This window comes from Platichthys flesus, chromosome 20 (genome assembly GCF_949316205.1).
Source record: "Platichthys flesus chromosome 20, fPlaFle2.1, whole genome shotgun sequence".
In the NCBI taxonomy this organism is placed as follows: Eukaryota; Metazoa; Chordata; class Actinopteri; order Pleuronectiformes; family Pleuronectidae; genus Platichthys; species Platichthys flesus.
Genome location: NC_084964.1, coordinates 12,243,733 through 12,264,853, shown reverse-complemented (window position 1 = coordinate 12,264,853; position 21,121 = coordinate 12,243,733). Strand labels below are relative to the sequence as shown.

Sequence of the window (21,121 nt, the reverse complement as noted above, 5' to 3'; positions counted from 1 at the left end):
CTTACTTATAGCACTTTGTAGTTTTGCTTTATTTGAAGAAATTGTATTTTCTTGATTCTTGTCGTCCTTGGTATGTACCCTCGGGTTTGAATACACTTATTGTAAGTCGCTTTGGATAAAAGCGTCAGCTAAATGAAATGTAATGTAATGTAATGTAAAGTACTGAGTCCACTTCTCTGGTGCGGACACACACACACACTCACCCTAACACACTCATGCTCACACAGGTGTGGCTCGATGGACTGTGGTGTCGTGACACATTTGTGAACTGATCTGTGGAAGTCTGTGTCACCATGCAGGACTGGAAAAATCACTGCTGAAGAGCCGTACAGAAAACAACATGTATCCTCCGGGGACCTGTTGAGTGTATGTGGTTCGGATTACCCGGTTTAGGAAGTGGCACATCTCACATTAAAGTAGCATTAATTCGTTGTTTGACCACTAGGGGGCAGAAAGACTGAGCGCTCCATCTATCTCTGAGCCACATACATTTGTTTGTTAGCATGATCACATAAAAACTACTCAACATGAAAAACTACTCAACATGATTTCACCAATTTGTGAAGGGGTGTGACATGACCCAAGGTGCAAATTCAGTCATTTTTTTCCACTTCGTTTCACATTGCGAGGTAGGGCGCGTTGCAAAATTTTGCAACATAAATCGATCTGAGCTTTTCCACAGATTTCCGAGAAGAATTTTTCAACAAATATACACATAAGAAAGACAATCTACATGAGTGGGATGCCTGAATAACACAATCTATCAACTGTTAATTTGTCCACAACTATTTTCACTGGGCTTTTCCACAAATATTCAGTTCCTTAAAGAAAGTAGTCTGCATTGTTAGTTGCATATTAAAATATAATGTTTTAAAATGGCTCAAAAGCAGTGGGTAAAAATGTGGGTAAGTTTCCAGTTGTCCTCAAAAACATTATTTTAATCTATTGGAAGATAACGAAGACTTATATTTTACTTTCAAGAGAAAATCAATGAATAAATATAATTTTGTTTCTTCAACTCATCCATCAAAACAAAAATCTTAATAAAACCCATCCCTAGAGAGGAAACTTACCCATAGTGGTCATTAAGGCTAACTTGTTGCCTCATGCTTAGAAATAAACCATCTTCAACCATCATAATATGTCGGAAAAAAACAATACACAAAAATCTATGCAAATACGGACCCACATATTGACATTTACAGGGCGTTCAAGCACGCTCTATAAAAATAATTAAAGAGAACATGCTCTGGTTTTATGCCATGAGTAGCAAAAACAGCAGAAAAAATCCCATGATGGGAAAATACTGTTTTTCACAAACACTCCCACATACACACATTCAATTACACATTCCCATTGCACTTTTGTGCAACTGTTCATTGCAATACTGCCGTCTCCAGCCGGGCTACGTCAAGAGGCTCATTGGCGGCCGGGCTGTAAGCTTTGTTCAGTTTGGGGTTGCCATGAAAACCTGGGGGGCTGTGCAGTATAGACGGGCTGGATATAGAGGTGACGATGACCGATGATGTTGTTTTACAGGAGTTCCTTGGCCCCAACGCCGCCATCACGGTATCCAGCTGTGCAGGCAGAGGGAGAGAGAGAGAGAGAGGTGTTCAGGTACTGTCACTGAGACACATGAGTGGATGGTTAGAGGTTTGAAGTGAGGAGGTTGAGGGAGAGAATGAAGTTTTATCAAGTTTTGCAGTGAGTTTTCGAGTCAGTGCAGCGCAAGACGTGAGAACAGATGCAGCCGATCAAAGGCATTGACTGGTTGGATTGATGAATAACCTTTCCACAGTTCTCTTGATGGAGTGAGACTCTATTACTCAGCAAAAACCGCTCATCCAACTCCAGCTCCACCTCTGCCCTCAGGATGATAAGCTCCGCACTGAAGGAGCAAATATTATCGTTTATAGGATAATTAATTTTGTAAAGCGAAATTAAGCAACAATGGCTAACCCTTGAACTCTGTGGGTCAGGAGGAACCCATCAAATTCAATGGATTGGGATTCGGGAGTCACTTTCACTAACACTGCAAGTTTGCGCATATTTCTTGACATTATTGATTTTCCGGAGAATATTTCATGGATCTTGTGTCTTGTGTGTGCAATTTGGTGCAGCATGATATGGTTTAAGGGGATGTGGGGCTTTTGCAGGGGTAATTTTTCTTATTCATCCTCTTATTTTTTTAGTTTGAGGGCTTTCTTTAAGTTAAAGGGTTTTATTGTGTATTCTTGCTGAGAGCCTCATGAGAGAATCAATACCGCCCTCATTTCTGTCCATGAAGGCACAGTTATCTGCTGATTACCTCATCTTAGCATAGTGACTGTGCAGAGGTGGAAACAGTCAGCCTGCCATACTCCATAATAACAGGAATAAATAAAAGAAAGAATAACGATATAAAGACCTATATAAAAAAACTCACATTAAAAAACCTAATATCCTTGATGTCTTCATTATATGCACACACATCAAAACGGACCATGTAGAGAAGAGTAAAAAACATGAAATTGACTAATTTGTTGAGAAAGTAAGACTTTCTTTTACTGCAGGCTTATTTGAACATGGTAATTAGACCAATTTCCTTTTCTCGAAAACTGTCAGTACTTGGCGCTTTTCTCTCTACACTATTGTATTGATGTTGGATTATTCCAGAGGAGCTATGACAATCACCCGGTCGCAGAAGCAGGATTGGATGTGAAAGTAAGAGCGGAGGATGTCGAAGCTGCTAAGCTTTAGATTTTCTGGTTTGATTAATAATGATGTCAGAGCAGCAGCACAAGAAATAAATCCGGACAGGATGAAAAACACTGTTGATTGGATCAACCTGAATGAACACTGGAAAAGTACTGAAGAGAAATGCCAACCATTTCAGAGTACTTCACACGTATTTAAAGTTAATACATAAGAGTGGTATTGCCAAATATGACACAGCGATTTGCCAACCAGAGACAATCTGGTTTTAATGAGATCCTTTGTATGTTATAATAATAAGTCAAATATCAAATAATCCTATTTAAATACACACATATTATATTGTATTATATAAAATCATTTTTCTTTGTCTTTCACAGCATAGATTTATAAAATGAATCTGATACGTTTAAGGGTAATACTTTTGTGAGTAGTGACTATTTGCTGTTACTTAGATTTTTTCATGGGATTTGTCAATTTCCTTGATTCACAAAAATTCTACATCTACTGCACAGAGCAGGAGACAGACGTTGGTGGACTCTTACAGTAGCAGGCAGGTGACTGGTTGGCTGCAGACTGATGTCCGACATGGAGATCTCCTCAGGCTCTGTCAGAGTCTGAACAGTATGCACATAAACACAGTCATTTAGTGTTGGTCGTTCTCAAAAGATGTTCTGTTGTATTCAAGCCTTTTGGTCACACGCTTACTAAGTAAAGAGTGATTCAAATTGGGATGTGATCATGGACAAAGGAATAGTTCTCTTGAAAAGCACATCATGTTGTTTTTCCTTTATATTGGAAGATAGTTAGTGTCAGTTGGTTTGTTGAGAGTCACATGAGAAGATCAATATTGCTCTTAGGTCTATCAGGTAAACACAAAGAAGGAGTTAAGACACTAATAGCTTAATCTAGCATAGACAGTGGAAATAGTGAAAGACAGTGGCGGATCTAGAGGCAGGGCATGGGGGGGCACTGGCCCCATCTGAAAACTGTTTGGCCCCAGAATTGCCCCTATAAAAACAAATAATCATATACATAACATTTCAAGAATTGTTGAAGCTTTTTTGAAGTAGCTAATGTTCCATAATCAATAATGAGGTAAGTAAACAAGGAATGACGCCTTTATGTAAATTGGGGCCCCTTTATTGCCCCTGATGTACAGAAATTTTAGATCTGCCACTGTGGGTAAATCTATACTATGTTCAAAAAGTATAACGATCCACCTATTTAACTTTATGATAAGCACTACCTTAAGCTGCTGGCTGTAGCTTCATGTTTATCATATCTGAGTGTGGTATTGATCCTCTCATCTTGCTCTTGACAGATGAAGATGAGTGTTTTCTGTCTTAAAGAAAAATCAAAAAATCTGTCGAAATTAATACCAAATGGACTAGAACTTTATTGTGGAGTCAAATGCAAACTAATCACAGTGGGATATATACAAGTGAAAGTACATTTTGTATAATTCTGGATCAAAGTGACATAGTTTGCATGAATACAAGGAGGTAAACCGTGATTGCAGTGTATAAGTGTATTATAAATATATCCTCTGCTCTGTTAAGAGATGGAAGCAGATGGAGGTCAGAGACTTCTAGAGAATCTGCCATCTTCGTCTGCCAACAAGTGCAGCACATTCAACGTTGGTTCATTCCATGCAATCTGTGGATTAAATCCGAAACTCCCAGATTACTGGATTAGTTTTTGGACCCTCTGTAATGGAGTCCTCAATGAACCTGACCTGCGTGGCAATGCAATTGTATGAGTGTGTCTGCATATGTGCGTACAAGTGGAACGTGAAATAAGATGATTACAGAGAGACGGAAATGCTCCAAATAGGGTGACCTCTGACTTTCCATTGGTTTAACATCGTGATGCTTTTTATAGGAATCATCGTCCACACAAACCATGTTGAAAATTAAAACATGTCGTTACCCTAACCCTAACCCTAACCCTGCAGCACTTCTTTTCCCTGTTTATCAGTCACTGTTTTAACAAGACTATAATTTATTATATCAAACCGCTGATTTGGCAGTGAAGACAAAGGTGATCATTCAAGTCAAACATTTGGGGTCATTGGATTTGCCTGGCACAAACCAAGGAAAGGAGTCTGGGCCTCGCATCCTTCAGAGGCTGCATTTAAGACTCAGCTGTCCCATTTCTTCCTAAATGGCTCAGAACAACCAATCCTAGGGTTTATTGCATTCCGGTAATAAAGCTGAAAAGCTGCGTAAATTGCAGAAAAAGCAGCCAATCGAAGTTGCTATGAGGGAGGGAGCATAACTAAGACTTTGAGTTATGAATGGCTCTTGCTTGAAAAGGAATATCAAACCATGCTGTAAGGCTTCAACAACCGTGAACAGGAGGACCAGCTCCTAAGGTCAAGGTGTAAATGAAACTGAAGATGGAATTATAGGTGGGGTCTTGAGTGCAGCTACTGAATAGTCGATGTGTTAAATGTAATTATATGGCTACACCGTCGAGAGGGGAACCCCATGGGACTCATAAGGCTGGTGAATTCGTCAAGTGTGAAGACGACATAAGTTAGAGTCCCTCACATTCACTCTTATCCCCATGAAAATGAAACATCCACTTCACGTATGCAGGCTGCGCAGAGGAGAGAAAGGGGCCAGCTGAGTGTTCACCTTCACCTTCATTCCCAAGTAGTGATTCATAATATTTAAGTCAAGCCATGGAGGGTTCAACTTTTACATCTGATTTCATGGCACATTCCTCCATCTCTGTGATGATTGGTGAAAAACAAACGTCATAAAAATCCAGGTTGCAAAAGGCAGAATGTTCCATTAAAGGGCGTAAGTATAGGACGGGATATAAACATCGAATGCTAACAGTGCTTATTTGAAGAAGGAAAAACATACGTGGGAGAAGTTATAACCCTTTAATAGATCCAAGCCAGTGTCATTGGAGTGTTATGATGGATTACTTTAACGACAGCAGAATATTATATTATACTGTGTTAAGATAAATGGGAATGCTTGTTGGCTGCAAATCTTGTTTATAGCAAATTATGTCTGGAGCAACTGGATCCTTTCAAGAATTTTTCTGTATTGCTCCATTTAAAGATTGATACAAAGCACGATGTGCAGTTCAGAGTGTCATGACTCTAGAGGAAACACGGCAAGCGAAACCAAAATACAGGAATTATAAAGTCAACAACTTTGTGCAATCAGTGATTTCTTTCAGGGGATCTCGGCAGCGTGACCTCAATAGATTACTCGTTGAAGTTACCTTTTAATAACCTTAAGGAAGCTGGATGTTACTTCAATCGACGTGACCTCACAGAGCTACTCCTCATGAGAAACCGAACATAACAAGACACCCTCTCCTGACCTCACTTCTCGTGGTCAGGAGAGGGGGATTTAGATTGGCCTGGACGTAATGACAATAAAGAAGCAGAACCCCCCCCCCCCCCCCCCCCCATCAAAAACATAGGAAAGCTATGGTGAGACAATTTACACTGAGCCCTTTATTCTCAGTCTGATGACACAAAGAGCATTTAGGTTAGAAACGTATGACTTTCTGTTTAAAACAAGTCAATATCAAAGATTTATGTGTGAATGTTTGCATAAGCCGGGAATCTATACTCACAGTGATCTGTGAGAGGTGACATATGGCTGGGTCGGTGGGGTTGTGGGCGGCCGTTCTCTCAAACACTCCTGCGCTGTGACCTCTCACCTTTAACCTCTGGCTGGCATGGCGCACCTGTTTGACATCAGCGGACAATTGACGAGTGACCGTCGTCCGAGAGGAGCAGTCGTCCTCCGTGTCTGAGAAACGGGCCTGAGACAACACACACACAGAAAAGAAAACACACACACACACACAAACACACACACACACACACACACACACACACACACACGCTTAAATCAGCAACTGGGATTTCAAATCATTTGTCAAGGGAAGTGTAAGACAGACACATACCATATTAGATATGAGGAACACTCACTGATTCGCTGTCGGACTGGGAGGAGTGGCGGGCCTTGCTGGGAGCTTTGCCCTCTGACTGGCTGGTCAGGGTTGAGCGGCGGGTGGACAGGAAGCTGCTGCTCAGACGGTCCCTGCCAGTAATGCATAGTAACGCCCCCAGGTAGGGGATGTACCTGCCGAGAGCTGACCTGGCAGAGGGAGAGGCCGAGAGTGGGGAATGAATTCACCCCGATGATCACATCAATGAGACGATAGTGGACTGGATGTAAGCCAAATTTCGACTTTTAAGTAGAATCCAAAAAAGAGTAAATCAATTCTGTAAGCACAGATGCAAACTGTCCAAAAGAACCACAAGAAGCGTGAGTGGTCATTATTGGTTTCTTATGTCTGTATATTTCTGGTCTCCCTTACAAATTCCTTCATTAACTTCAACTAGCCCAGAACTCTGCCGCTGGCATCAATTCCAGGACCTCCTCCATTAATACCATTACTCCTGTCCTTCAAAAGCTTCATTGGAGACAGCAACACCAAGAATTCAACGCAAACTCAAACCATTTTTTTGTAATTACAAGCATGTTTCAACCACAGGTTTCAACCCTGTGGCAAAACAAAGGATCAACAAATAAAACTTTACTGAGCTTCTTCAATATCCGCCTCCTTTTTAGATTTTTTCCACAATCAACATTTTATCCCATATCACTTTTAATGTCTTATAGTTTCTTCTTTATACATCTTGGTTATTTTGTGTATGTCACTTTCACACTCAAAAGTACAATGTAGTATAGTAAAGTAATTGTTTGGTGTTCATTTTATTATATCAATGCTTTAAAATGGCATTGGCAATACCCTACTTTATTATGCTTTTGAAAATAAGGGGAACTTGAAATTAAATTACAGTCAGCATGTTTGAGTCTGCACTAATAGCGTGTGAAATGAAACCCAGCAAGTGTGCTCGTGTGAGTGTCTTACCTGTATTTTGGATGTGTAATAGCATAAATAATGGGGTTGTGGATGGCAGAGGCTTTGGCGATCACAGCAGGAACAGAGTTCATGTAGGGAGTCAACATGTCAGCGTACCTGAGAGGGAGAGAGGGAAGAGCAGAGCAGGGACGTAGGTTGATGAGAGGAAGAAAGAAAAATGAAAGGAGGATATGAAACATATTCATGTGACAAGGGCAGCGGTGGGTGCATTGCCTTGTGCGAGATTACCAGAGAAGGAGTGGAATGCACACATTCAACATTGGTTTTGTGTTTTTCTCTAAAGATCCCATAACATGTGCGCATACAGGAACACAATATTTTGAAAATGAGGACTTTTAAAATGTGTAAATGTCAAACACTCGATAAGATGTGTGGGTGTGAAGACAGTCGATAAAATAGTTTATAAATGTACTAACGATCCTATCAATTAAAAATGACTTTTCACTGGTTTACAAATTATGTCTTGACTCCAAAACTCTGCTTCCAAAAGACAGTCATTATGGCAAAATAGACATCGGTGAATCAATAAAGTAAACATGCAATACAGACAAATGTAAGGTAATGAAAAAATATAAAAAAACACAAACGGAATAATAACTACAATATACGGTGTGAGGAGACATACAGTGAAATGGATTGCACATAAGCCACTGGCTTTCACAGACAGCATTGAACATTGCATTGTTGAGGGTCATAAGCTGTAGGAAGGAACGACCTGTGACACCTCTCCTTCAAAGACTTAGGGTGGATCGGTCTATCACTGGGAGCTGATCCTTTTCTGGATGAGAGGAATCACAGGTCGTTCCTTCCTGCAGCTTATAACCCTTTAGTGTCAGCACTACTGTATAATAAAATTATAAGAACACACACACACATACACACCTACCCAGCGAATGCAGTGAGGGCCACACAGGAGTAAGGGGCCCAGGAGATGACAAACAGCAGGATGACGATGAGCGCAATCTTGGCCATCTTCCATTCGGTCTTCATCTTGTGGAGCCTCTTTGCTGAGTCTCTGTTTCCCACACCGTTGATCTTTTCTATCGCTCTATCAAACACAGACATGACAATATGAATTGTAATTTTAAAGGAATTTTGCCATTGATATATTTCCCCTAAAAAGTAGTTAACTATTAATTACTATTTACTATTCATTTTATGAATCGAGTTCTTTGATTTAGTATTGCATACAATGTTATCATCCCCTAGTGCACCCTGCCAGCATCACCTCACCAGGCAGTATTCGTGTTCAGGTGGAAAGAGACGTCCGTTGAATTCGATAATAAAAGGCCAGACACGTCGTTAATCAACAAGACACCAGTATCCGTTCCCACACACTAATGTCTCACTCCCCTATGTCTCCATCACGGCATTGGTGAGTGCGGGTATTTCAAGGCTCAACACATAAGTTGTATAGGAGCAAGACCTTACATAAGCAGCGGGTGTGTGTTCAGGTACTGACCGTGTTGTGTGTCGGATGGCCCTGAAGATGCAGAAGTAGCAGAAGATGATGATGGAGAGAGGGATGAAAAAGACGAAGGTGAAGAGCAGCATCGTGTAGGAGCGGACAGAAGGGGTGAACGTCATGTAGTCCCAGGAGCAGGACGTCATCAAACCCTCCGGGACATAAGCACCTGTGAAAGAACAAAAGTACTTCAGTACGCTGTGAAGTCTGCGAATTCTTATTTTTTTATGTCTGTTTCTCTATTTTACTATGTCCTGTTTTTCACCATCTGAAAGACATTGAAATGCTTTCATATTTAATATGGACCCATCTGTCTTAACAGCTGTCCTCCAATAGTAGAGTCTCCTTAGAATGACCTGACAGAGCCGAATTGCACATTGTACTGCATCGACAGTTCAAATGTTAAGTTTGTAGAAAGTAATCCCACGCATAATCCCGTGTACATAACTTGGATGATGCATTTTTAAGTTTATAGTCTTGGTAAAGCTATTTTGAGGTCCCTAAAGTACCTACAGATGCTTGCTTGACTAAAAAGGATGTTATTTAAAATGAATGTTCTATGTATCTATTCTAGAATATGTAATACCAGCAGTCAAGCTTGGGCTTTAATAATTGGGACCTAAATGTGAATGTGCAAAATCCATCTGAGGAAGTGGCTGGAGTTCACGCTGGCTGTTTCTGCTGTGGAAATTATCACTGATAGTGTTTGGTATGCACACTACATGTCTTTTCTTTATGGAAGCGTATCCACCATCTCACACGTATGAAAACACAATACACTATGTCCACTTTAACATTATAGAAGACAACTAGCCCTATGTTTATACCCAACAAACCTAATGGGTTTTTAAACATTCATATAGCAGCAGGGTTTGAAAAAAAAAACAACTAACAACAACACTGTTATTATTCCCTTTTCCAGACACGGAAGGAAGCCATAAGTCACTTTTATTGCATGTGTGGGTTAAGTTGTTGTGGCGGTAGCAGCTCTGAACCCTGCGGGAATTGCTGATGGAAAACAGCCACTCAAGCAGAGCAGATGCAGGGTGGATGAATCTCGACAAGTAGTTCCTGATTGAATACACTATTCAATACGTTCAACCTTCCTAGCTTGTGATTATGGAAAAACTGAATACATTAGATTAACTTGACTATGCACAAGGAAATTATTATATTTATATGATATATTAGTTTACAGTTATTATATTATTTGTATAAAATACAGAGACATACTCTTCACAATGTCTGAACAATGTTCACAAGGAAATCATAGTAATCCACACATTTTGAAACGTACAAAGCATTTGCAATGAATAAGCTCATAAATATTTATATTTATTTGTAATCGTACCTGTTTATGGACAGTGAGTTTGGCATCTTGGGGCCAGATTTGAATTGATTTGATTCCGAATTGCTTTTGGAGTTCCCCAGGGCTCTGCACTTGGCCCATTTACTAATCTCTTTCTTCAAGCTGCCAAACAGTGATGAACTCTTATGCAGTTGACATTTTCATATGCGTGGACATTTTCTCTCTAGTTTCAAATACTGACAGTGTTTGCTGAACTCATTGGTCCCTCTATAATTCAAGTCCTGTCCAAACAAGAGTCTGAGTCTTTGACAATGAGGAGTTCCTGTTACTCAGTTTCAACCAATCAGGTAAGTCCCATTTGGGAGCACACACTACATGGGAAACCTGAAAAGCTTGTATGGGAGTTAGACTCAATAACCTCTTCAAATGCTGCAAGGCTGCTACAATGTCAGCTACATGTGAGCATGAGGTGATCGGAGTTCTGTTAGCTGATTATATATTAAATGTATTTGGCATGTTGAGAAAGGGCAAAGTGAAAATTATGATAGCACACCTTTCAGCAGGAAGTTGAGAGGGTGACACACACAAAAAAAAAACATTGAGATAAGTATGATAGAGCTGAACAAATGAAATCCCTCAGAGGCTTCACACTAATCAATAAAGATTCGGTTTCCAGGTGACGAGGGTGTAATTGTACTCACTCCAGCCAAAGAAGGGGGGGAGGCTCCAGCCCATGGAGTAGACCCAGGCAACAGCCAAGATGCTAAGGGCTTTCCTGCGAGACATCACCCCCAGAGATGCCAGAGGCCTGGTGATCACCACATACCGGTCCAGCGCAATCACCATCAGTGTCATCATACTGCAGATACCAAACAGCGCTCCACAAAAGGCATACAACTCACAACCTGTAGAAGGAGGAAGGAAGAAGCAGTGTGGTAGGAAATGGAAGCCATTGTTACACAGATGATCTCATTATAGGTTACATCTGTCAACACTTAATGATGCCTCCAAGTTTTCATCTAATGTCACCAACGGGTCTATTTTTGCACTTGTGGCTTCTGTTGCAATCACCTGTATTTGGATGCTCACAAACTAGCATTGGATTGGCATGGTGACATGGTAGATGTACGGCATCTATAATTACTGTCATCTCAAGAGTTGAATTCCTATGATTGAAAACAAATCAGGATTGATTGTATTCTTGGCTTTGGCACACAGTGACTTACTGTTAAAGCCCATTTGAATTGAAAAAGAAAAGGGAGTAGGTGAGGAAAAAGAGAAATAAAAAATGGGACCATAAACATGTAGGGAGGATGGGGAGGCACTAAATAGGAGAGTTTAGCCAAAAGGGAGGAAGACAGAGGGAATGGAAAAGGGGGAATAATTAATAGGAGGGAATGGAATGGAAATGAAGTAATAAATTATGGAAAGGAGACCAAGGGGAAGTATGAGATGCAGCTTCAAGTGAAATATATGTAAAAAGTAATAGACTGATGAATGGTAGAGAGCAGAAAAAGAGGTGTTAACAGGACGTAGGATGGGCAAAGTGTGAAATCCACAAACAAGCCTGCAGTGTTCATGTTTAATACATATTCAATACATGTTGAACATATAGTAATGACGCAATTACGTGCTGGGCAGGGTTTTGATTTAGCTGGTACATTGACTTCTAAAATGTCTTTTTTCATCCCATAATGTAGAATGATGTTCTCGATAGAGTCTATTATTATTCTAAATGTATACATAATGTATGAAAAAATCGGACACAGACACACTGTCTAGATGCAAACATTCAATCTTCACTTTACGTGCCGTTGTCCCTCGGGCCCCTGAGTGTATGATTAGCATCGACCTGTCACACATCATGGAGCAAGACGACATTTTGTGTGGCTTCATGAAGAAACTCAAACAAACACAACTCCGGCAACTAAATATTCATCACAATGATTTTGTGTGTGTTGTCCTGAGTGGCTACCTAACCTGAGCGTGTGTGTGTGTGTGTGTGTGTGTGTGTGTGTGTAACTTAATTTAACTGTAGGTCACACTCAAAAGGGAAGGGCAGCTATTCAGGTCTCAATAGAATTCAAAGTGTGCGTGAAGTGTGCATGAAATAAATGCTAATGACATCTGCGCGTGCAGGCAAATGTGTCTGTATGAACTATCATGACTCTCTCTTTAGGATGGTGCATTAGATTAGATGTGCAGCCTGTGCTCCTAAAACACAAGTGTCAAATGGTATGTGATGAAGCTTGAATGTCACAGTGGGGACATGCACGTGTTACCTTTCTTTCCAAAGATCCATCGCTTGTGCATGCTGGTGAGGAAGAAGACAGGCGTCTGGGTGAAACACATGAGGAAGTCTGTGACTGCCAGGTTAATGATAAAGATGTTGGATGGCGTCCGCAAGTTCCGGCTCCTGCACACACACACGCAAACACACACACAGCGGGGGAAATAGTGTCATTATTGTTCATGATCATTACCTTTAGAAAAAGTCTCCTGAAGGATACTAAAGCCTCAAAACCACAGTACCTGCAGAAAGCATAGATGACCAGGAAGTTTCCCAGCATGCCTGTGATGCCCACAGCCATGATGACAACACCAATGGTGTAGTGAGCATGGTTTGGGACGTCAACTGTCGGAAACACGTGGCTTGGAACTATGGAGCCCTAGCAAAAATAAAACAAAGATCAATTAATCATGAAGCAAGGCAAGTGAGGAATTGATAACAGTTTAATCTAAAAGAAAAATACCACAGAACCCATAGTCATTTGATCGCTTGGAGCCTGAATAATTTTGGAAAAGTCATTGGTCATGGTTTCGGATGGAAATTAAATGGACAAATGGAAAATTGAAAAAAAAGTGGCAAATAAATTTTAGTATTCGTAGTAACAGATGGTTCAATTAAATTGAAATCATAAAGGGAGAAAAGGAACTGGATGTTGTAATAATGAACAAAGCCAAACCACCTTATTTACACGTGAAATGTATAAATTAAAATGATGAATACCCATTGTTAAAGGCCAAAGGTTATTGAGCTGGAGGAAAAGGAAAAATAACATACAATTTAGATCTTAATAATACTTTTCCTCTTTAAAAATAACATCATACAAGCTATAATTTAATTTTCCTTTTTCATAACACGTCCGTAGTTTAAGCTTTTGGTTTCAAGTATTTATATAAAGCTTTTCTATTCTCCCATTTCAGAATTTACAATTTAACATGACCATTTCACTTTAGGTTTACTATTTTACAATATAAACTTATCTTTTCGATACTTTCTTTTCTTGTTTTACATCTCATTGTGGGCACATTATCCTAAGCATTGGAATATAATAGTTGCTGCGCCAGCACCCTTTTTAAATTCCCAATATCACATTCTAATTTTAACTCTGGGTGAAGCAACGTGGAGAGGATAGAAGATATTTTCAAATCAATTTTACAATTCACCCTGCATGTTTTCTGCCATTAACAGTGCTGCAGATGACAGACAAAGCCCCAGTAAACTGATTCATGATGTGTATATTGTATGGTGTGTGTACATCTAAAGGTTGTACCTACTGTAAGTAAGTACAAGTACTGTCCGCAAGTATTAGATTAAGCCTTGGAATGAGAGAAAATCCACTTCTTCTGGAGGCCACCCTTAATGATCTTTTAACACCATAAATACACAATGTTTAACTAATAATCCATTGATCTACGGATTTTCAGTAGAACACTCAGGAAGACAATATTTGATTTGAATTTGAATTTGAAGATTATAGGTGACTAACGGTGGCTAGTACATCAGTACTCATTAACCTAACACTAACCCCATCCTATTTAAAGAGCTGAAAGAAGATAAACATTGTATTCATGCTTTATGCTCCCTTCCCTGTCTTTTTTTGAAGATCATCAATAGATCAACATCTATTGACCTCTGTCAGCAAACAAAGAACTTCTACAAGGTCCCTGATACAGCTTTCAGTGCCTAACAGTAACTGTCAATGACAAGGTCTTGAAAAGTCAATTATTTAAGAAAACTGTAAAATGAGAGCCTCACCATGAAGCAGAGGTTGAAGATTGATTTATATTCTTCACTCACAGAGAGTTGACAAAATGTCACAGTGGGAAATTGCTAAGTTATGAATAAGCTACATCCTTTCACTGTGCAAGTACATCCCAAAGAGCTCAGAGTATTCTTCTTAATTGTAATAATAGATCAATTTGCCCCCAAAGCTCAGGATCACTTATGGTTTCTTGCTGTTTTCAGACAGGAGCATCAGAAAATGTCACGACAATTTGGTTTGGACTTTCTCTGAACTTTGTCTTTCACAACAGGAACATTTCTGGCACAGTCAAGCCGTGGGTGGCGTCTGGGTATAGCATGCAGGAGGCTGACATGACATATAAATTCTGCTGCAGGAATCACATCTCGTCAGCCCATATCACCAAAAGCTCTTGAATCGTGTTGTCTTTGTTGACATCTTTGTCTGCGTTTTCTACGTAATTGACACCTCATTTTCATCCTGTGATATTTGTATTATGCAGAGTTCTGTGTACGTCTGAGAACCGCCTCAGAGTAGAATAAAAGAAAGAGCATTGAGCTATCAGGGTCCTCTCCAGTGGAACCAGTTCCCAGTTTGGGTTCAGGGGGTATAGGCCAAGACAGCTGGAGGAACTCCCAGCATGCACTGAACCCTTCTCTCTCTGTCTCTGCCAGAGTTTGGCGTAAGCTTGTATGGATATCAACAATCCATGTTTTAAATGGAAATAGCTTTTGCAAATGTTTTTAAATCCATCGAGGATACACAGTGTGTTGATATGAGTGTGCATTATAGCCTTGTTTCCCGTAAATGTACTGATGTGGCCTTAAGGACATGTTCCCTAAAAACTATTAAAGAGTAATTCATCCAAAATAAGACAAGGTAAGTCCTTCTGAATCGATAGGAAAATATTTTTTGTGTCAAGGAAAACACGTTCACTTAACAGAAGCATTGTGTTTCTGAGAAGCTGCTGCATCTCAGAACGACTCCAGAGGATTCGTGTCAGAAATCCTGGCACACTCCTCTGCATTCAATCTTTCCTTTTGTATCCTAGTGTGTTTCTTTCAAACATCAGTGTTCGCACACACACACACGCACAATAAGACACCCACACACATCTCTTATACTTCTGCCTTTCAGAGGACTCCCGTTGACAGACTGCATTCCCCAGCCTCTTACCCTTACGCATTACTCAATGCCAAACCTTACCCTAACCCTTACCCTTATATCTAAGCCTTAATCCTCACTCAGCCCTTTAGATATTTGTCAGAAAGGAAAAACAAACAAATCCTCACTCTCCCACAACGTCCTCCAAAGATTTAAAACTCAACCTGGTGCTCACAATGTCCACCAAACAAGCTCAATGCCTGCATGCTCAATCTTCCTTAGCCATCATCCCAATGCTCAACTAGATGACACACACACGTCCTTGCATTAATCCTGCCATTCACATCCAAAGCGTGCATGTGTGTCTCTCTGCGTCGGCTTTTCCCTGCGTACATGTCTGACATCTGTCGCAGCAGTCCTACATTATTCCCGCGGAGTCACAAGCTCCCGTCAGTGAAAGGAGGTTATCTCAATAGTACAGTGAGAAGTGATGGAGTGGTTATGTAAGCTAATGAGTGAAAAGGTCATGGGGATGATTTGCTGAAAGAGGGGAATGTCGTGTGGAATTTAAACCCACGTAGGTCCAGGCGGTCGCTGTCATCGGTGATGGTGGTTGATCAAACTCGGGGTCTTCCTCGCTCCTTTGATTCATTTCTCCTCCAGTCCTGTTTCTCTTTTCTCTCCTTGCTGGATCTCTTTCTTACAATAACTCAACCCTGATCCCTGTTTATTCCCTCCTTCACGTCTGTTCCTCAAATCTCTCAATGACTCCTTTCCCGCCTCCTGCTTCCTCTCATCTCGTCTGTCTCCCGGCTTGAGCAGCCCTGAGACAGATTACTGGCGATCCCACGGCAAGGTGGAAGGAGACACATTGACAGCAGCATGGAAGTCTCCTCAATGTTTAGTGCAGTGGAATGTAATGCATTTGAGTCATCTCCACCTATTTCCCTGTGAGTAATTCATGGATTCGATGAAAAACATCGGACATTATTAACGAATTGATATAAATGTGCAGCTTGATTGAAAGGGGACTGGGACAAAGTTGGGCCTCGGCGGAGCTACGTGCTCCACTGAGTTGTAAGAGCCTTTGTTTATAGGCAACATATTATACGAGTCTGCCTTGGAAAGTACATGTAGTGACAGCATCATTAAATATCAATGCAAAAGTTTATTTACAGTAAAGAAGTGTATTTTCCTTATAAACAGGTCTGTTATCAGAATCAGTAGCCACTCAAATATTGTGTTGCTTCATGAGACTCATTGTGACTCAGTGGCTGGGCAGTTGCAGTAAAGGGCTGGAGATGGTATGACAGAACCAGGAGATCTATTCTAGTTGGCAGGTTTGCAGATGTCCACGAATGTCTAAAAACCACTCAGGCAGTTTGACCGGACACCTCTGACAAAGGAATTTCTGTTCTATATCTTATTTCATGGCTCTTTGCTCTTTAATAGAGTCATGAAATATGAATTCTGTTCTTAAAATATATTGTGTCTCAGTTGAAGCCTCTCATAATGATAAAGTGTTAGTGAGTTCTTGCTTATTCAGATTATGTTGTCAAAAACAGTTGGTAAATGAGTCATAATTAATAATTTCAAGAGCCAAATAACAATAACAAAAACAGAATCATATGAAAATTATATGAGAATTGATTATTAACATTTGATTTGGTTTTATTACTAATTAAGAGTTATGTCAAATGTAATACAACAGTGGCTTTAACATGTATTGAGCCAAATAACATTTGTATCACTCAATGTTGTTTTGAATATAAAATATTATCAGGTTATCAGCCATATTGCCTTGCCCCACAGTGTCCACAACTGTTCTGGTTTAGGACTACATTTTAGGCTAATGTCAACTGGAGCATCCTGGGCCTGTCACCCCAAAGTCAGTGGGGGAGACAGATCCTCCACCTCTAAAGTCTATTTCGACCCGATCCTGTGGTGAAAAAATGTGTCCCAAACAGAGAGTTAATCACCTGCCACAGGAGTAACAGTACACAGACTCCATGAGGCACAACTGAACTGAACATCTGCCCGCTGAGTCTGCAACACTGGCAATTAGTTAACAGGCTGAGCCGGCAAGCAAAAGACTATCTGCGATTTCAGAAGCCATCTCATTTCTTTATCCGCTAACACACTCTAATCACCTGCTGAGCAGTCAAAGAACAGGGCCACACACACAAACACACATACAGAAACACACACACACACACACCGCCACACAGACACACACACAGACAGACAAATACTCAGTCTCTGCCTTGCATTGTATTACTTATTGACATGTCCTTAAATACACTCAAAATTACACAAGCAATCACAGACACATGATTTGTATTCCACAGATGCTCTCCTGCATAGATGTGTGTTCACACGTACACACCTACACTAATATATTCACAAATTGGACCCACATTTTTTATAATTTACCTGCAGGATTGTAGATGAGATCGAGGATTAAGTGAGACAGTGGAGGGAAACAAGAGCCTGGGAGTGAAATACAGAATACCTGGAAAGTTTGGTAGGAAAACCACACTCATTCTGCAGTAGAAGATCCCATCTGTCTCAGTAGAAGCTGCCCTCGGGACCGCTTCAGCTTTCCCTGCACTCGCACCATAAGGTCCAGATCACAAAAGCTTGGGAGACTGAAGCCTGGAGGTCCGCACTTCAAAGTAAGCATCCAAACTCAACCATTCACACTTGTTGAACTACATTTGCCATTTAGCGGTTAACCCATGTGTTCAGAGTGTGCCTTTAACACGGCTGTTACTCTCTCGTAGCATGCACACGGTGTCTCCCTGGACTCCTGGGGCGAAGTTAAAGCAACCTGTGTATATTTTACACTTTTTCTTTTACGGGCAGTGCAGAGGTGGATACATCGCCACACATCTGTACAAAACAATTTCCCCGGAGGCTGTGCGTAATTTTATCCCACTCTCAGACAAAGAGGGAGAGAGATGGAGTCTGATTCATCCTTTACCCTTGGTGTAAGCATTTTGCAGGTGAACACACGTTTTAGACTCTCCAGGAGCCAGAAAGTGGGATAACATTGGAATCAACGCCGTTTGGTGCAACCCTCGAAAGTCTGAAATGTTGCAGGAAGATTTACAGGGGATATCATCAAAAAAGATAATTATGAGCAAAAAAGCGACGGAAATACATGACTGACACAGTTGCGGATTATCACCCTAAACATCTGTGTTTTAGGAGCATTTTCTCCATGAATACGCGCTGAGGAAACCAGAGGATCGATTCGGTTCTGAATGAACGGAGCGCAGGAGATGCTGCCGCGACTCATTCATTCATGGAGTTAACATCTCCTCCACACCTCCCTCGTACTGAACTGTTCAGGTTTTATTAAACGATGTGGCGAGGGTATGAAAAACAGAAGCAAAGTGCCGTAGTTGATTCTCCTTTTTTTGCCAGATGTTGGCACCACTGGATCGAGTCCTCCCGTGTTTACGCATCGCGGCTGTGCACAGACCCGCTCCGGTAAGGGGCATTCCCCCCAGCCACCACAATAAACCAAACAACATCAACAATGCAAAAGAGGAGGACGAAGAACTATATCAATATACTCACAGTTGTGGCGACTGGGGACAGCTCCACGAGCCGCTCCGGACTGATGGAGGTGATGTTCCAGGGTGCCCGGGTGGTCGGGTCCGGTGTGGGGATCCCCGGTCCAATCAGGGGCCTAGAATCCATCACCAGTCCACGGTGGTTGTTGAAAAAAGGGGGTCCGGTGCGCGAGAGGTGAACGTGAGAGGTGCAGGAGGAGTCCAAGTGGCCCAGTTGCTACCGCCTCCCCGCGCTCAAACCCCACTCTGTAAGGGATCAACTGGTTCAATAGCAGCTATGAATGGCAGGGAAGGAAGGGCTTCTCTCTCTCTCTCTCTCTCTCTCTCTCTCTCTCTCTCTCTCTCTCTCTCTCTCTCTCTCTCTCTCTCTCTCTCTCTCTCTCTCCTGTCTCGTCCAATCCCTGCTCTGGGGATGCCTCTGAGTGTGTCAGTAGGTATGTCTTTCTGAAATAAATGGGAAAAAAGGACCCATTTTTCTTTTAGGAAACCAATGGACCAGTGCTTTATCCCATGTCAGTGCCAATTTCGACATTGACTTCTTCTAGGTTCCTTTCCTAAAGTTGTCTTCTCTGCAGATAGGTCAAACATTACTAGGACTGCATAAAAAAGAAGAGTCCTCATAAGACGGGTTCACCTATGAGTAAGGTAGCCTCTATCATCCATGAAGCTACACGACAACGTATCATTCACTGTCTTCTTTGAATTAGTGGAAAACCCCATTTTCAGATTCCACTTCCTCTGTATTTACACAATGAAAGGTAAAATCTAAATCTATTGTGTTGTATAGAGCTGACTAGGACAACTGGAGTGTGTTATCAGTGCATAGAGAAGCTTTCGGTTTGAGTGGGTCGAGGTCCCAGTCAAATATTCGGCTCTGCAAAGACTCAAGAAAGATGGGAGGAATGGATAGATAATGGAAGGACTAAAAGGTTTTTATTTTTTGGGGGTTGATTTGGTCAACAGATTGTGCAGTGCGAGTATGTGTGTATGCAGTTTTTGAATCCTACAGGGGGGCAAAGGGTCAGTGAGAAGGTAAGAATATAGACGAAAGAATGGAGGGAGGTATTAATAGAAACAGGAAGGCGCGAAGGGAAGTTCTGGCTTTTTTCAACCAGTCGTCTTCTCGTAGTCATGTCCATGGTATCTGTGGGTGATGGTAACTTTGTTATTGTCCAAGTTAGCCAACGGGGCTGGGCTTCTGAAAGAATTTTCTTGTCATTTGAGGTAGCTCTTATCACACTTGTGTTCAAATGCTATATTTTTGGTTAGCTATTTGATGTAAAAGAAAATGTCCGCTTTCATATACTGGATATTTTGGCCTCATTTCAGGGTTAGACACATTGTGCATCTTTAACAGGATTCTGTATCAGACTTTGGAGCAAAGCTGATACTTAGGAATGTGTGAAATTTGGTCCAGATCCAAATCCAAATCTAGATCTAGTGATTTTGAATTGTTTCATCAGGGGACTGTTTGGCCTTGGCAGAGGTAGCTGCTCCACTTACACTCTACTAGTTTGTGTGCACCAGATTAATGTATGTGCAGCTTACACCCACTCCTTTCACCTCTTTGTTTAGTGTCTATCTCTCTCTTGAGTAAAGTATCTTGCTGGTGGGCAAGTAGAGATGTTTCACTGAAAACAGCTGTCTGCTGCAGATAGAAGGATGCTCAGGGAGTTTCATACCTCTGCCAAGACTAATGTCCTTTCTCGCCAGATTAAAGAAAGTGAAAAAAGAAAATCCTGGAGCAACCTGTTTATCTGGATCCACTCCAAAATGTAATGGTTTCTTCATTGAGTCTGGCCCCACCCCTGCACACAATTTCATGGAAATCAATTAGGTGAGTTTGAGTAATCATCCTGAAGGATAGATGGATAGAAACAGAAACAGATTGAATTTTAAGATGTTTTATTGCTTCTATAAAAACTGAAAATGTTTCACTTCTTTCCATCAAAGTAAGGTTTCATTTATTACAGTGAGACAGAGACTCAGACAGCACCGATCAAAGGTGATC

General features: G+C 41.1%; 1 protein-coding gene across 1 annotated transcript in view; it reads right to left on the bottom strand.

Annotated features, from left to right (window-relative positions):
• The window catches only part of LOC133975708 (melanopsin-A-like), a 19,782-nt gene extending 523 nt beyond the window's left edge, over positions 1 to 19,259 (bottom strand). Inside the window, exons 1-11 of the mRNA XM_062413673.1 lie at positions 19,115 to 19,259; positions 12,930 to 13,066; positions 12,680 to 12,813; positions 11,099 to 11,302; positions 9,086 to 9,257; positions 8,510 to 8,671; positions 7,612 to 7,719; positions 6,662 to 6,830; positions 6,301 to 6,492; positions 3,240 to 3,311; positions 1 to 1,577 (exon numbers count right to left, since the gene is read on the bottom strand). The exon at positions 1 to 1,577 is cut by the window's left edge and continues 523 nt beyond it. Coding sequence (XP_062269657.1) covers positions 1,377 to 1,577; positions 3,240 to 3,311; positions 6,301 to 6,492; positions 6,662 to 6,830; positions 7,612 to 7,719; positions 8,510 to 8,671; positions 9,086 to 9,257; positions 11,099 to 11,302; positions 12,680 to 12,813; positions 12,930 to 13,066; positions 19,115 to 19,237 — 1,674 coding nt within the window. The 5' untranslated portion in view covers positions 19,238 to 19,259 and the 3' untranslated portion in view covers positions 1 to 1,376. The remainder of the gene's footprint in view (positions 1,578 to 3,239; positions 3,312 to 6,300; positions 6,493 to 6,661; positions 6,831 to 7,611; positions 7,720 to 8,509; positions 8,672 to 9,085; positions 9,258 to 11,098; positions 11,303 to 12,679; positions 12,814 to 12,929; positions 13,067 to 19,114) is intronic.
• Positions 19,260 to 21,121: the final 1,862 nt, after the last annotated feature.